General features: G+C 64.7%; 1 protein-coding gene and 1 long non-coding RNA gene across 2 annotated transcripts; one reads left to right on the forward strand and one right to left on the reverse strand.

The window, feature by feature from the left end:
- Positions 1–936: 936 nt before the first annotated feature.
- MLC1 (modulator of VRAC current 1) lies at positions 937–11,654 on the reverse strand. Its single transcript, XM_036430091.2, has 12 exons — positions 11,502–11,654; positions 10,882–11,062; positions 9,818–9,907; positions 8,769–8,822; positions 8,335–8,436; positions 6,543–6,638; positions 6,181–6,258; positions 4,987–5,103; positions 4,764–4,820; positions 4,267–4,389; positions 2,422–2,547; positions 937–1,208 (listed from the first exon to the last, which is right to left on the reverse strand). The coding sequence occupies exons 2-12, from the start codon at positions 11,056–11,058 to the stop codon at positions 1,134–1,136; spliced, it is 1,095 nt and encodes a 364-aa protein (XP_036285984.1). The 5' UTR covers positions 11,059–11,062; positions 11,502–11,654; the 3' UTR covers positions 937–1,133.
- On the forward strand, positions 1,564–5,472 carry LOC123652012. The gene is made up of 3 exons (XR_006741030.1): positions 1,564–1,575; positions 3,987–3,991; positions 5,223–5,472. It is a non-coding gene; the product is annotated as an uncharacterized LOC123652012 (long non-coding RNA).
- Positions 11,655–13,354: the final 1,700 nt, after the last annotated feature.

A 13,354-nucleotide genomic window follows, 5' to 3' on the forward strand; every position in this document is an offset into this window, starting at 1 on the left:
CAGTCCCCACAGACATGCTCTCAGCTCGTGGTACCATGTCAGTTACTCTGGGGATTTAGGCGGCCTCGACAGACACACACAGACTGCTTCTGGGCCAGGATTTTAATCAAAGCAAATGTTATTCTCACACCCACACTGCCTGCAGCACGGCAGGTGGACGGCGACAGACGGAGACCCCAGCCCAGGCCAGACCTCAGGTGAGTGAGGACCGAGACAAACTACTTATTAGGAGGTGTGAGGACTGCGGGGCAGTGAGGGCAGCGGCCTGGCCAGGGGAGTGGGGCCCTCAGGTCAGGAGGGAGGGGTGTGGCCTGGCCCAGGTCACCGAGGCTAATGGCAGCCGGAGACGTGACCCAGTCAGTTTTCAAAGCCTTCAGTGCGCCCCCAGCAGTCACTGACCACACAGTGAACAGGCCATCTCCATGTGGCTGACCAGGGGCTCAGGAGCTGGAAAGAGGGGTGCCAAGTGCCAGCAAGTGCCCACGTGGACCAGCGCCCTGAGCAGTCAGGCCCTTCTGCAGCGGCTGGCCGGTGGAGGGCAGCAGTGGGCGGTGGACGGCCATGGAGAAGTGTGGGCTCTGGGCACAGGACAGAGCAACAGCGTGGGCAGAGGCTCAGTCAGGAGAGAAAGACCAAGACAGGCTGAGCCAGTGGCCTGCCATCTGCACACAGTAGGTGCTCAACAAAAACAGGGCAGGAGCCCAGCTGGGGTGGCTCAGTGGTTGAGCATTGACCTATGGACCAGGAGGTCATGGTTCAGTTAGGGAACATGCCAGGTTGTGGGCTCCATCCCCAGTGTGGGGCGTACAGGAGGCAGCTGATCAATGGTTCTCTCTCATCATGGATGTTTCTCTCTCTCTCCCCCTCCCTTCCTCTCTGAAACCAATAAAAATGTATTTTTTTTTTAAACCACCAAAAAACGGGCAAGAGCCAGGTGAGGTACCGGAGGTGGGAAGCAGGCAGCAGGTACAGTGCCCAGAAACTGCACTGACCAGTGCCCACGTCCAGCCCCACGAGCCCTCCTTGCCCGCACCGAGCTGCCCGCCAATCAGAATGGTCAACCTGTGGGAAACAGACACTGCAGCTGGCCGCCCCCGGGGAAGGGGTCAGAGGAGCAGGCAGGTCTCGGGGCCTCACTGGGCCATCTGCACCACCACGGCTCTCCAGGCGCGCTCCTTGTCGAACTCCCTGGGGGGGCTCTTGGGCACCTGCGAGGAGATGGCTCTGGTCATCGCGGGCAGCTGGGCACGGAAGGCAGCGGCAGGCCTGACCGCCCTCAGCCGGGAACCGGGGGAGACCCAGCCCTCTGTGCCCCCAGCTGCCCCAGCCACCATAGGAACCACAGAGCATGGGCTCGGGTGAGCTGTCCCCGTGGCCACATGCTGGCTCTGGGGGTGGCCAGGGTCCCAAGGCCTCTTCCTGCCGGTTCTCGGAGCGGCTGGCCCCTGGTGGAGCCACATCTGTAAACAGTAGGCACTCGATGAGCACTGGCTGACGGGGGAACGATACACACAGTGCAGGTGTAAATGGGACCTCCAGGCCCTTCCTGGGGGCAGATGTCTCCCCACAGAGCGGGTCTGGACCTGGCCAGGGACTCTGATGCCACTGGCCGGGGCCTGGCACCATAGAGGGAGGATGCTCCAGGCAGCGGTCCCCCCTAAAAGATCTACAGAAACAGAGGCAGCTGCGGGCGGCTCACCAGTCCTCCCCCCAATGCTATACCCTGGTGTCCAAACACAGGACCAGGCCCATCGCCCATACAGCAAGGGGCAGAGCAGTCCCCACAGCAGCAAGGCCACACCAGGTCACAAGGACAGCGGCTCTGAGGCGTGTGGTGGAGGGAACAGCGGGGAGGATGGAGGTCACCGCTGAGGATGGGCTGGGCAGGAGCCGGTCCCAGGAAGACCAGGAGCAGCTTGGTGGGGACACAGCGCCAGGGCGTGCTGAGCACAGGATGTGAGGTGTGAGGGGCCAGGGGTGGCGCCTCCAGTGCACCGGGGCCACAGGACCCTGCTCAGGGCATCGTGCACCTGGGGTGGGGTCCCGGTGAAGCGGGATGGGGTGGGCCCCTCAGCCCGTCTGGTGTGGGGACATGAGGGGGTCTGGGCGGAGTCTGGGAGGTCTGAGCTGAGCCTGGCAGAGTGGCTGGTGAGCAGCGCCAGCCAGAGGTGGTGACACCACAGGCCTGTCAGGAGCGTGGCCCCTCCCAAAAAACCACACCCCAGAGGCGGGAGGGACGGGGTGACCTCGTGAACCTGGCATGTTTGCAGGAGTAAAACCATTCAGTCGGGAACACTTTTTTCAGGACAGACTTGTTTGCCTGGCTGGCTTTAAAAACCGCCTATTTCTCTTGTTGCAAATGTTTGCTGCGTCTTGAAAGAGGCGGCGAGGGCAGGTGTCACCTGCGGGGCTGGGACTCACCTCTGCGGGGCGCTCCTGCGGGCGGGCCCCCGTGAAGCGGGCGCACTGGACCACGGTGGCTGTGTGCAGACTCGCCTGCAGCACCAGCTCCAGCAGCAATAGCAGCAGCAGCACGTCGTAGGATTGCTGGTGGGAAAGCGTGAGCAGCTGGGCCACGCCCCCGCCAGGCCCTCAGCCCCTCTGTGACCCCTGACCCCGACCCACTGGCCAAGGAGACCACTGGGGGAACCTAATCAGAGGACGCTGGATGCTCAAAGCCATTTGCCACACGCAGGCGCCAAGGCAAGGACCCGCGATCTCACTGCACACACTGCTCAGGTGCCTTCCCACAACCCAGGGCCGATGCCACTGTCTGGCAAGAAGCCTCTATTGGTTGAAGATGGTGGTGGACAGTGGGCTGCTGCTTGGTGGCCTCTGTGACGGCAATGGCCGCTGTGTCTATGCAGCTGCCTTGAAAAACTGTTTTGTCTGCTGGTTCCTTGACAGCAATAGCTGCTTCTTCTCAATAAAGCCTGTCACATGCCTAGACTGTGCATGGCTTCTCCACCAAACATGGGGGTGCGGGGACCTGTGCCCACAGCCGGCGAGCAGGGTCGAGGAAGTCCCCCCACAGCCTCCGGCCAGCTTCCTAGGTGCCATGGGGACAGGCCCTGGAACCTCAGTGACGGAAGCAGGAACCTTCTGCCCAAAGCAGCGGAGGCCTCGGCTCTGCTCCGGTTTAACAAGCACAAAGGGCCCAGGCGCCGGTCAGTCTTCCTGTCCCCCCACAACTGCACATACAGCAAGGGACCTCGAGCTCTGCCCGGCCACGCCCACAGGGGCCTCTTAAGAGCATCTGGAGAAGCGGCGGCCCAGCGAGGTCCCCACAGCTGTCCCTGTGACAAGGGACCGCGCAACGCACAGACTGAGGACTGAGGAGACGGACGAGAGCCACCCAGTGCGGGCGCCGGGCCGTTCAGGAGAAGCAGCGCTGCCACGGAAGCCCCTGGGAAAGACGGGGTCCCTCTCCGCTTGCCCAGGTAAACCAGGGCACAGCACTCGCCGTTCTAATTACAGCTTAACCCCCAGGAGCAACGCAGGAGACGTCAGTAAGTTTAACCACACGGGACAGACCAAGACGCGCGCACGCAGGAATCACGGCACAAGGAGCCGAGGCCACGGCTCGGGATGTCAGCCACCAGAGACACCGCCGGTCAGAGGTCATGGGAAAGGAAAGGCAGACGCTGCCAGCCCCTCACCTGATTCAGAACAGGGGACAGCTGCTCCTGCCACAGCTGGCAGGTCAAGGGGACCCCTCACCAGGGGGGGCTCACGGCACAGATGCCTCTCTGGCCCGGCAGACCCTGCAGAGGGTCTGCAGTGACAGGATCAGAGCAGCCGGGCCCTCCCTGGGGAGCAGTGGTGACTGGGTCACGGGACTGCACGCGTGTAAAAAGGAGACAGAACACGTGGTCCCCCAGTCGGAGGGAAGGCAGGAGAAACGGTTCGGTTAGAAGAACAAAGAACCAGGTGTGCACATGTGACAGCCGACTTCAGAGCCATGCACGTGCTCCATGGATTCAAAGACACGGTCAGCGGGGAGAGCACCACACCTCAAGGCGGAACATAGAGGAGCCGAGCCGTAAGGAGCGTGTGGCACCAACAGACGGGCCTTTCCCACCCGGAGCCTGAGCGGAGGGCCGAGCCGGCTCGGGGCTCGGAGGGGCTTGGAGGGACATGGTGTGCGCCAGACACGGACCATCCCCCGGGGAAGCAAGTGGGAGCCGCCGCCCGCCCCTCCGACAGGGAGCAAAGCCCCGTCCCAGAGACACTGCTGGCACGTGGCACGGTTCCGGGGAGACGCACCTGGAGGGCCGGCGGGTAGTCTGCAAACACCTCCACGACGCGCCTCACGCTCAAGGTCAGGTAGCCCGCGGCCGTGAAGAGCAGCGGCGCCGTGAGGCTGCAGATGGCGATCAGCACCTCCACCTGGGGAGCAGGCGGCGTGGGCCTGTCAGCCTGAGACGCCGGGGTCCGAGCATCCGTGTGTCTGCTCCCCGTGCAGCTCCTGCTAACGGGTCCGGCCAGGCTCCCGCGAATCCCAAGTGCACCACGGTCAGGAGTTTCCTCCATGTGGGCACCACTCTGTTCGCAGGTGAGGTGGCATAGTGGCCGCCAGCCTCCTGCTGCTGCCGAGACCTGCCCCACACCGGTTCCCACACGGACAGCGGACAGCGAGGCCGCAGTCGCTATCTGACAGACACGGAATGAGGCGAGGCTGGGCTCCCCCTGCCCCTGCACCCACCCCCACCCCCACCCCCACCCCAGGACAGCCCCACCACCCACAGCCTAGTCCCACCTACCAGACACCTGCTGGGACACTCAGCCGTCACATGACTGGCAATGGCGCTTGGGAAGCACTGAGAAAGAAGAGGAAAGGAAGTCATCAGAGGGATAGGCACGGAGCCGGCTCCCAGCCATGCCCTCCTGCCCTGCGTTTGACGGGAGCCTCGGTGTGGCCAGCAGCGGCCGGCAGCGCGAGGCCCGTTGCCGTGACAGCGAGGAGGGCCGGCCGGCTGTACTCACGGCCACTAGGATCCAGAAGAAAGTCACTGCGAGGTGCGGGCTCACGGCGGCCTCGTGCACGTTCAGCGTGATGACCCCGCCCAGCACGGCAGACACGCCAGCAACCACCTCGATGACCTGTGGGGGACAGTGGAGGCAGCGTCCCCAGAACACGCGTGTCCCTGATGTGGCAGGCAGGGTGTGGGGGCCGAAGAGCTCGGGGCAAAGGAGCGACACCGTCCAAAGTGTGAGGAGAGCACCCTCTTACCGAGGTCAGCGGGGAAGGAAGGCGCCCCACCACCACGGTGGGCACAGGACAGGCGGACACACGTGTCCACAGGCGCCTCCAGTGGGTGGCTCAGCTCAGAAGGCCCCGAGGACACACACAAATGAAGTGGTCGCTCACAGACCAGCAGTGAGGAGGGAGCCAGGCAGACAGCAGCCAGACATGGATACTCTCGGATCTTGTGGCAAAACCACCCGTGACGGACTGCTCTGTGATTATGGGAAAGCAGCTCCCAGAAGAGATCTAACCTTGTTGTAAACAAACCCAACCCCTCCTGCCCACACTGCAGTCACAGAGAGAAGCCCAGCACACAAACTCCGCGTGGGAGGCGAGCAGCCTTGTTACGGGACAAGCAGAGACTTAGCCCTGGACGGTGTGGCTCAGTGGATAGAGCATCGGCCTGCGGACTAAAGGGTCCCTGGTTCGATCCCCGGTCAGGGTACAAGCCCGAGTTACAGGCTCCATTCCCAATAGGGGGCCTGCAGGAGGCAGCAATCAATGATTCTCATCATCATTGATGTTTCTCTCTCCCCCCTCCCTTCCTTTCTGAAATCAGTAAAATATATGTTTTAAAAAGACTTAGTGAAATGAGAGTGTGGGCATGTGATGTGGCTCAAACAGGGCCTGTGAGAGTGACAGCGCCATGGACAGCAGGTGTCAGCCAGGACTGTGTGCCAGTGACAGCGCCAGGGACAGCAGGTGTCAGCCAGGACTGTGTGCCTCACTCACCCCCACATCTGGAGCTGCCTGCACCCCACCTGCACCCACACCCCACCCGCACTGACATCCATCATCCACACCTGGCAGCTTACGATGAGGTGCCTTGGCACCAACCACATGGACATAGCGCAGGCCACGCGCTGACGTCTGTCCAGCCCGCCCTGCCCTCCCCCATAAAGCGGCCGGAGCAGGAGGACGGACGTCCTTACGGAGTAGGCCTTCAGCACCCGCACAGGGAGTGCCACGCCGTGCAGCATGCTGGTGCCGTCGGAGCTGGAGCTGGAGCCCTGGAGAGAGAGCCAGCTGGCCTGCCTGCACCCCGTGCCACCCCCTTTCCCTCCCCACACTCCTTCCCCCTCTCCCCACCCCCAGCTCCGGCCAGTGACCGCCAGGTGTGGGCAGCTCGGATTAGCATCTTTCTCACATGTGGGGAAACGTTCCTGCCCCAGCAGCATTTTCCACAGACAGACTGGTCTCTCCACATGCTCTGGGGAGCCCGGCACAACCCCGCCCTCCACACGCCTGCACACGGCCCGCACACAGCCCTGCACGTCTGCCCATGGCTGCCCACCTTCCGGCGGGACGCCTCGCTGACCCGCGCGGAGACGATGACCGTGGCCGCCATGAGCAGCTCCAGCAGCAGCAGCAGGATCAGGTTGAAGTTGATCTGGAGGGCCGAGGGGGCGGGAGGGGGTGGGAGGAAGCTGAGCGCCTGGCGCCTCTGACCTGTGACCTGGATGGACCCTCGGCAGGCGGGGTGCCGCCCATGGCTGATCCAGCTCTGGCCCCTGTTCCACCTTCCCTGCTACCGGGCCCTCCAGGGTCCTTGCTCTAAAGAGAGGCACACCCCCTGGCTGGTGGCTCAGTGGTTATAGCCTCAGCCCATGGACCAAAGGGGCTTGAGTTCGATTCCCTGTCAAGGGCTCGTGCCTGGGTTGCAGGCTCCCTCTGTGGGGGAGGCAGCCAGGGGTGTGTCCCCTCTCCTCCTCCCTCTCCCCTCTCGGAAAGCCATGGGGGTGGAAGCCTCAGGTGAGGACTTGGAAGTGACGATAGTTACAGAGGGAATGACGTTCATACCGAACCTGTGCATGCTGCCCGTGGCTCTGCTGCCAAAACCGGGGACACGGTTCTGGGTGCTACCCCTTCCTGGCTGTGCTGGCAGTTACACACACCTGCCTCTGTGCTAGCGTTCACAGTCATGTCCTAAACACGTCAATGTCACGTCCATTAGCATTCAAAGCCGCTCACTAAAAATGTCAGCTTGTGCACAAATGGGCCAGCCCAGGGCCTGCCTGCCTCTACTTTGGGGGCTCCCCTCACCGGCCCTCATCACCTGGGGCCAGAACCCCAACAGCCAGGGCAGCCCCTGTGCCCAGAACCCCAACACTCTTCACACAGCCGTCCTCAGCCCACTCCTCCCTGAGCTCCGTACCCAGGCCCTGCTCCCTGCACCCCTATTCCTGCTCCCTGCCCTGCTCCCCTCAACCGGTGTGGTCTCCTGGCCCCCACGGCCCCTCCTCTTGGGAGCTGTGAGCACGAACATGTCTCGGTGGTCGGTGTCCCAACCTGGCCTCCCCTCCCTGAATGATGGCGAACCCACATCTCAAACCCAACGCCATCGTGCGCTTGCTCTGCAGAGCCCGCATCAAAGGACAGCCCGTCTGCCCACGCTGCTAGGGCATCTGGGGAACTGGCTGGCGGTCCCAGGCAATCCGTCCAGACCAGGCCGTGCCTGCTGACAGCATGGGCCTGGGGGTGGTGCTGAGGGGGCGCCTCGTAAAGAACCAGCGGGCAGGCTCCCACGGCGCCTGGTGCAGCCGCAGCAGCCCTGCGTCACCAAGCAGCCAACCGCCTCCCGGGAGACAGGCGGCCGGCGGTGTCCCTGTGGACGTGAGCGGCTCAGCCTTCCTGGGGCCGCCCCAGGGGCCGACGCCGGCCGCCACGGCGCCCACAGCAGGCGGCTTCAGGGGAGGACGCCCTGGTGGGTCCTCATGTCTGAGAACCGTCTGGGCTCTGGGATGAGGATGACAGCTCTTCCTGTTCTCAGAGCCCCTCACCACCAACGCGTCACAGACGTGATGAGACCCGGTGTCCCCCCAGGTGTATACGCACTGACGACTGTCAATTCCAGCGGGGGAGCCGCCCGCTGCTGAGTGTGTGCATATTCTGGGGACACACCCTGCACCACTGTGCTCCCCTTAATGGCTACGGACCCTGTGAAAGGCTCTAAAACAGCATCAATAAGTCTACCCGCTGAGTCAAAACACGTGACAGACAGTTCTCTCCTTCAGAAGGATGAACTCCCCCACAGAGACTGCCACAGGGAGGAGCGGGAGCGGTGGCCGTGTGGCCCAGGGACTCACATCGATGGCGGACGGGTTCAGGACCAGTTTGCACCCGAACCAGATCAGACAAGTCGTGGTGATAGCAAACGTGGAAACAAACAGCAACTGGAAGTTGGGGATCTGAAAGAGAGGCCGGGGCCTGTCTCCTTCCAATAACATTAACCCTGACCCAGGTCCCTCGTGGAGCCCCACGGCCTCAGCTCGCAGGCAGAGGGTGGGAGGGCACAGGACGCCCTGCACGGGGGCACGGGCTGCTGTGGGCAGTGAGGTGCATCCCACCCAGGCACACGTGTGTACACAGCACGCACACACACACACACACACACGGGCGCATACACGTATGCACACACACGTGCGCACACACACGTGCCTGTCTGCCCACAGGGCTGGCCCCTTTCGCAGCCAGGCCGTGCGGCTGCCCAGGGCACAGAGGCTGGGAGAGCTGGACTCACCACGGCGGCGTTCCTCCGGGACACCGAGAGGCTCACCACGGCGGCAGGGATGCACTGGAAGAGAGCAGAGCCCGTGAGTGGCCCTGCCACGGGCCAGGCCCCGAGTCTGCGAGTGGCTGTCTGGAAAGGACATGTGTGACGCTGTTCCCAGTGGAGGCAATCCCTGCGGAGACCAGGCTTCGCTCACGTAGGCAATTACCCAAAGGGGCCGCACCGTGTGCAGGGCGTGGAACTCAGGAGCCCGAGCCCCAGGCGTTCTTGTCGGGGCCCCACCGTGACCCTCACAGGAGCAAAGGAGAAGGGAAGAAGGCAAATGTAGAGCATCGGGGGGGGGGGGGGACAGAGGGGAACAGGGGGCCTCAGAGGGCCTCAGGGCCACGCCAGGAGCTGCTCTTGGGGGTGACGGGCCTGCAGGCGCTGCCTTGGGTGCAGCACGAGCTGAGGGGCGGGGTCTTCGGGGCCGCAGCTGTGGTTGGATGGGGCGGGGGCTGGGCCACTGAGGGCTGAGGGGGAGCCCTTGGGACCCCACGACCCGTCACCTGAGGGCGAAGGGCACCGCCAAGATCTACACCGGGACCCCCAGCCTAGGCTGGCGCTGCCCTGAGGCCATCAGGGTCAGAGGTCAGGTCACCGTGGCCCCAACAAGGGCTGCTCCCGTGGTGAGGACAAAGGTCACCTGGAAGGTTCTCCCTTGAGAGGCAGGGTGGGCAGGTGGGTCAGAGCTTTGTCCTGAGGCAGCAGGGGCCACCGGGCAGGAGGGAGGGAAGCTGTGCTGCGGCTTCAGGTGTTGGAGGAGGGGCCGGACCACCCGCGGCCTGCAGCGCGGCACAGCTGGGAGGCGTGGGGGCCGGCTCCGAAGCCAGAGACCGGGGAGCCAATTCCAGCCCAGGAGCACCGAGGGGCTCAGCCTCGCTCATCGGTCGTTTTCAAACGCTCTGAACCCGGAGCAAAGCCCCGAGGAGGGTCCCTGAGCCGAGGCCCAGCACACGTCCCGGAGCACAAACCCGCGGCAGGCGAGCTTCGGTCCAGGACGCCGGGGCGCTGCTTACCGCGCCTGCCGCGCAGCGCAGGTAGTCCATCTCGGAGGGAAACACGTTCCCCAGGTACAGCGAGCAGCCCGAGGTCACCAGCAGGCAGCCCTGCAACACAGCCGCGCCTCAGGGCAGTGCCTGCCGATGCCTCACGGCACCTGATCCCTGGGCCCGCTGCCCGAGGACAGCCACGGCCCTCCCGGCGCCAGGCCCCGGGCTTCAGCGTTCGTTTGGGAACGAAGGACGGGCCGTCAAAACTTAAGGCAAGAAATGAAGCCTCTCCCAGAAAACGCCCTCCCCGCTCCAGGGGCAATTTCGGGCCTCAGGACCCTCTCCTGGGGCCCAGGTGAAGCCCCTCCAGCTCAGGGCTAGAGATGGGTTAGGCTGCAGGGCAGGGGTCAGCGTTAAAGGTCACTCAGACCCACGGTGACGGCGGTGCTGGGCAGAGGAGAGCACAGCCACACCTCAGGGAGGTGGGGCAGCCAGGGCAGGGGCAGGGGCGCAGCTCCGAGTGCAGGGCCACAGGAGCAGGAGGGAGGTGGAGTTTCCTCAGTGCCCTGTGGGGGGTCTGATCTCAGTGGGATGGGGTCCTGGCTGGGGGGAGGGCGAGCAGGACTATCGGGGTGCTGCCCAGGGGGCGGAGGCCCAGGGTTCCCAGGTGACCAGGCGTCTGAAAGTGAACGTCCCCTCAAGTGTTTGGTCTCCTGCTCCCCGCCCCGGCCTGACTCCCGGCTCCCTGCTGGCCGGGTTCCTTGGCCCCGGGCCTGCTCTGACACCATCGCCCTGCCTCCCACCAGGGGACATGCCCCTAGTCACTCTGCCAGAGGCTCCCCCCACCCCTGCAGGGTGACTCTAGAGGGTCCCAGAGGCCACCCTAGCGCCATGCATGACCCTGCGGACAGTCAGGTGGGCCTGGGCTGTCCCAGCTGGGGCGGGACTCAGAGCAGCCAGAGCCCAGTGGCCAGGGGAGCAGGGGCCAGAGAGGGGGTGAACGGAGGACAGTGTTCGGAGAGCCAGCCCCACGGGGCTCTCTGGAGCCGGATGAGGGAGCGGTGCCTCGTGGCCCTGGGGCGGCGACTCACCCCCATCAGCACAGAGAAGACCCACGTCTTGTGGCTGAAGCAGGGCGGCAGCCTGGACGACAGCTGCAGGTCGCCGGCCTTGGGGTCCGTGTAGCCCTCGGCGTCCGGCCTGCCGCGCTCCAGGGTGGCCACGCGGTCGTAGCCGAGCTCCTCCCGGCAGGACTCCTCCCGCGGCATGGCGCTGGGGACAGACCGGCCTCGTCAGTGCCGCCCGAGCTGTGCCGGCGCGCTGCCCACTGTGCTCCTCGCCGTCGCTCTGGAAACGCTCCGGTTAAAGCGAGTTCCCAGGGGGAGGGCCGCTCACAGCGAGTCTGTGAACCTGAACAAGAGACCTGCCTGCTTCCTCACTCAGCCCGACAGTCGCACCGAGCCCCTTCCCGGCAGAGCGAACCTGCCGCTGGGTGCGGGCGGGTGCCGGGCTGGGGGTGCCGCGCTGGGGGTGCCGCCGACCGGCCCGCCTTCCTCCAACCCCCACATCCCAGGAAGCCCTGGCTCCTCCACGGCCTCCAGTTACTCAAGGTGGTAACTGAACCATCACCCCCCCGCCCCCATACACACACACACAAACACACACAGGCACACGTCAGGTCCCGTGCGTCCGTCCGACCGTCCGTGCTCACCTCCCTGGGCGGGTGGCGCTGGTGTCCGGGTGGGGGGCTCGCTGCTGCCCAGTCACCCTGCGGGGCTCCGGCAGCGACTATTCAGGGGGAACAAAAGCCCGGCAGCTCGGCGCGGGGGCGGGAGCAGGAGCGCCTGGTCCTGAATGTCAATGAGGGGAAGCCGTGACCTGGGAGGTTCGGTGGTTGTGTAACCGCCGGCCTTGCCAGGGCCTGAATTCGCTCCCGGAAACGGAGGCCCGCTCAGTCCCACGCAGCACAGGGAGGGCGTGGGCGCCCGGTGGGGGACGGGGGCGACTTGGAAGGAGTGCACCCGAGGGGGGTCCCTGGCAGGAGCTCTGTCTTGGAGACACTTGTTATTCCGGGCACCCTTTTCCCAGCCCCTGCCGTCCTGAGGAAACCTACACAAGGGCATGCACACGCAAAACACACATGCACACGCCTGCTCGCAGCCCGGCCGGGAGGATGCTGGCGCCGGCGTCACAGCGGCAGGGTCTGTGTGTCCACGGTGAGCTCAGGCGCCCTGAACACGGGCTCCGCACACGCAGACCCATGGGAGATCCCCATCACGGGGTGCTCTGTTTTTTGTCTCAGTGGGTTTTTTTTAAAAATGTTTTTATTGCTTTCAGAGAGGAAGGGAGCGAGAGACACAAACATTAATGATGAGAGAGCACCATGGATCCGCTGCCTCCTGCACGCCCCCCACGGGGGATCGAGCCGCAACCTGGGAATGGAACCGGGACCTCCAGGTTCACAGGCTGCACTTTGATGAGGTTGAGACTTCTGTTGGGCGGCCGAGAGCATCTGCTGGAGAGCTGAGCCGAGGAGTCCAGAACCGGGGATGTTTTTCCCACTGAATTTTAGAAGGCAAGCGAGCGGAGCAGCCACGTCTCACACACACACACACACACACACACACACGCCCGGCCAGGCCCGGCTCAGACCTGCAACCCAGGTGCGTCCCCTTGAGCGGGAGTCGAACCCGCGACCCTGACCCCGAGTCGACGCTCTAACCACGGAGCCCGGCTCGGGCTCGGCGATAGTGTGACTCCTTGTCTGACACGGACAGACCCCCGGACAGGAGGTGGCGCACGGCCGCGTGTTGCCCGGGAACGTGGAGGGGCCCGGGCGGGGGAGACGGTGGTGTGACAGGAAACGTGCCCGCGAAGGAGCCCGCAGCCGCGCCGGGCTCACGGCGGCGGCCACCCGCTGCGAGTCCACGTTCCGGCGCCCGGGCCTCGGAGCAGGCGGCTCACGCCCTGAGGCAGCAGGAGACGGACGGACACCGCGGCCTGGGCACCCGCAGGGGACCGTCCGGACCCGGGAGCAAAGACGCAGCCGCGACCCGGCGAGTTCCCTCCTGAGAGCAGCGAGTTTGACGCGGAAAAGCTGCCGGCGTGACGCTGTCGGGACGGGAGAACCGGAACAAGGGCCGCATTTGCAGCAAAGCATCCGGGACACCCGCACCAGAGAAAGGGCGGGAACCGAGGCGACGCCTGACAGCAGCCAATGGGAAGGAGGCCAGGGGCCCACCTGCGCGAAGCCCCGCCCACCAGCACGTGCCAAGGGCAGGGCATGACATCACTCCCACACTGCACTGCGCCTAGGCACACTAACGGTCGCCAACGGCTGCACGCTGCTAACGTGATCCCATTGGCCAATAGCGATGGGATATGGGCGCAGGCGCAGTCTCTGTGATTGCCATTGGCTAAATCCCCGAGGCGCAAGCGCAGTCCCAGAGAGGGGATGCAACCCCATTGGCCAAAGGCAAAGGGGCTCTGGCGCATACTCCAGTGCGGCAACCCCATTGGCCAAACTCCACGAACAAACAAAGTGCAGGCGCAGGCGCAGTCACC

Source organism: Pipistrellus kuhlii, unplaced genomic scaffold (assembly GCF_014108245.1).
Source record: "Pipistrellus kuhlii isolate mPipKuh1 unplaced genomic scaffold, mPipKuh1.p scaffold_m20_p_101, whole genome shotgun sequence".
NCBI classification, from domain to species: domain Eukaryota; kingdom Metazoa; phylum Chordata; class Mammalia; order Chiroptera; family Vespertilionidae; genus Pipistrellus; species Pipistrellus kuhlii.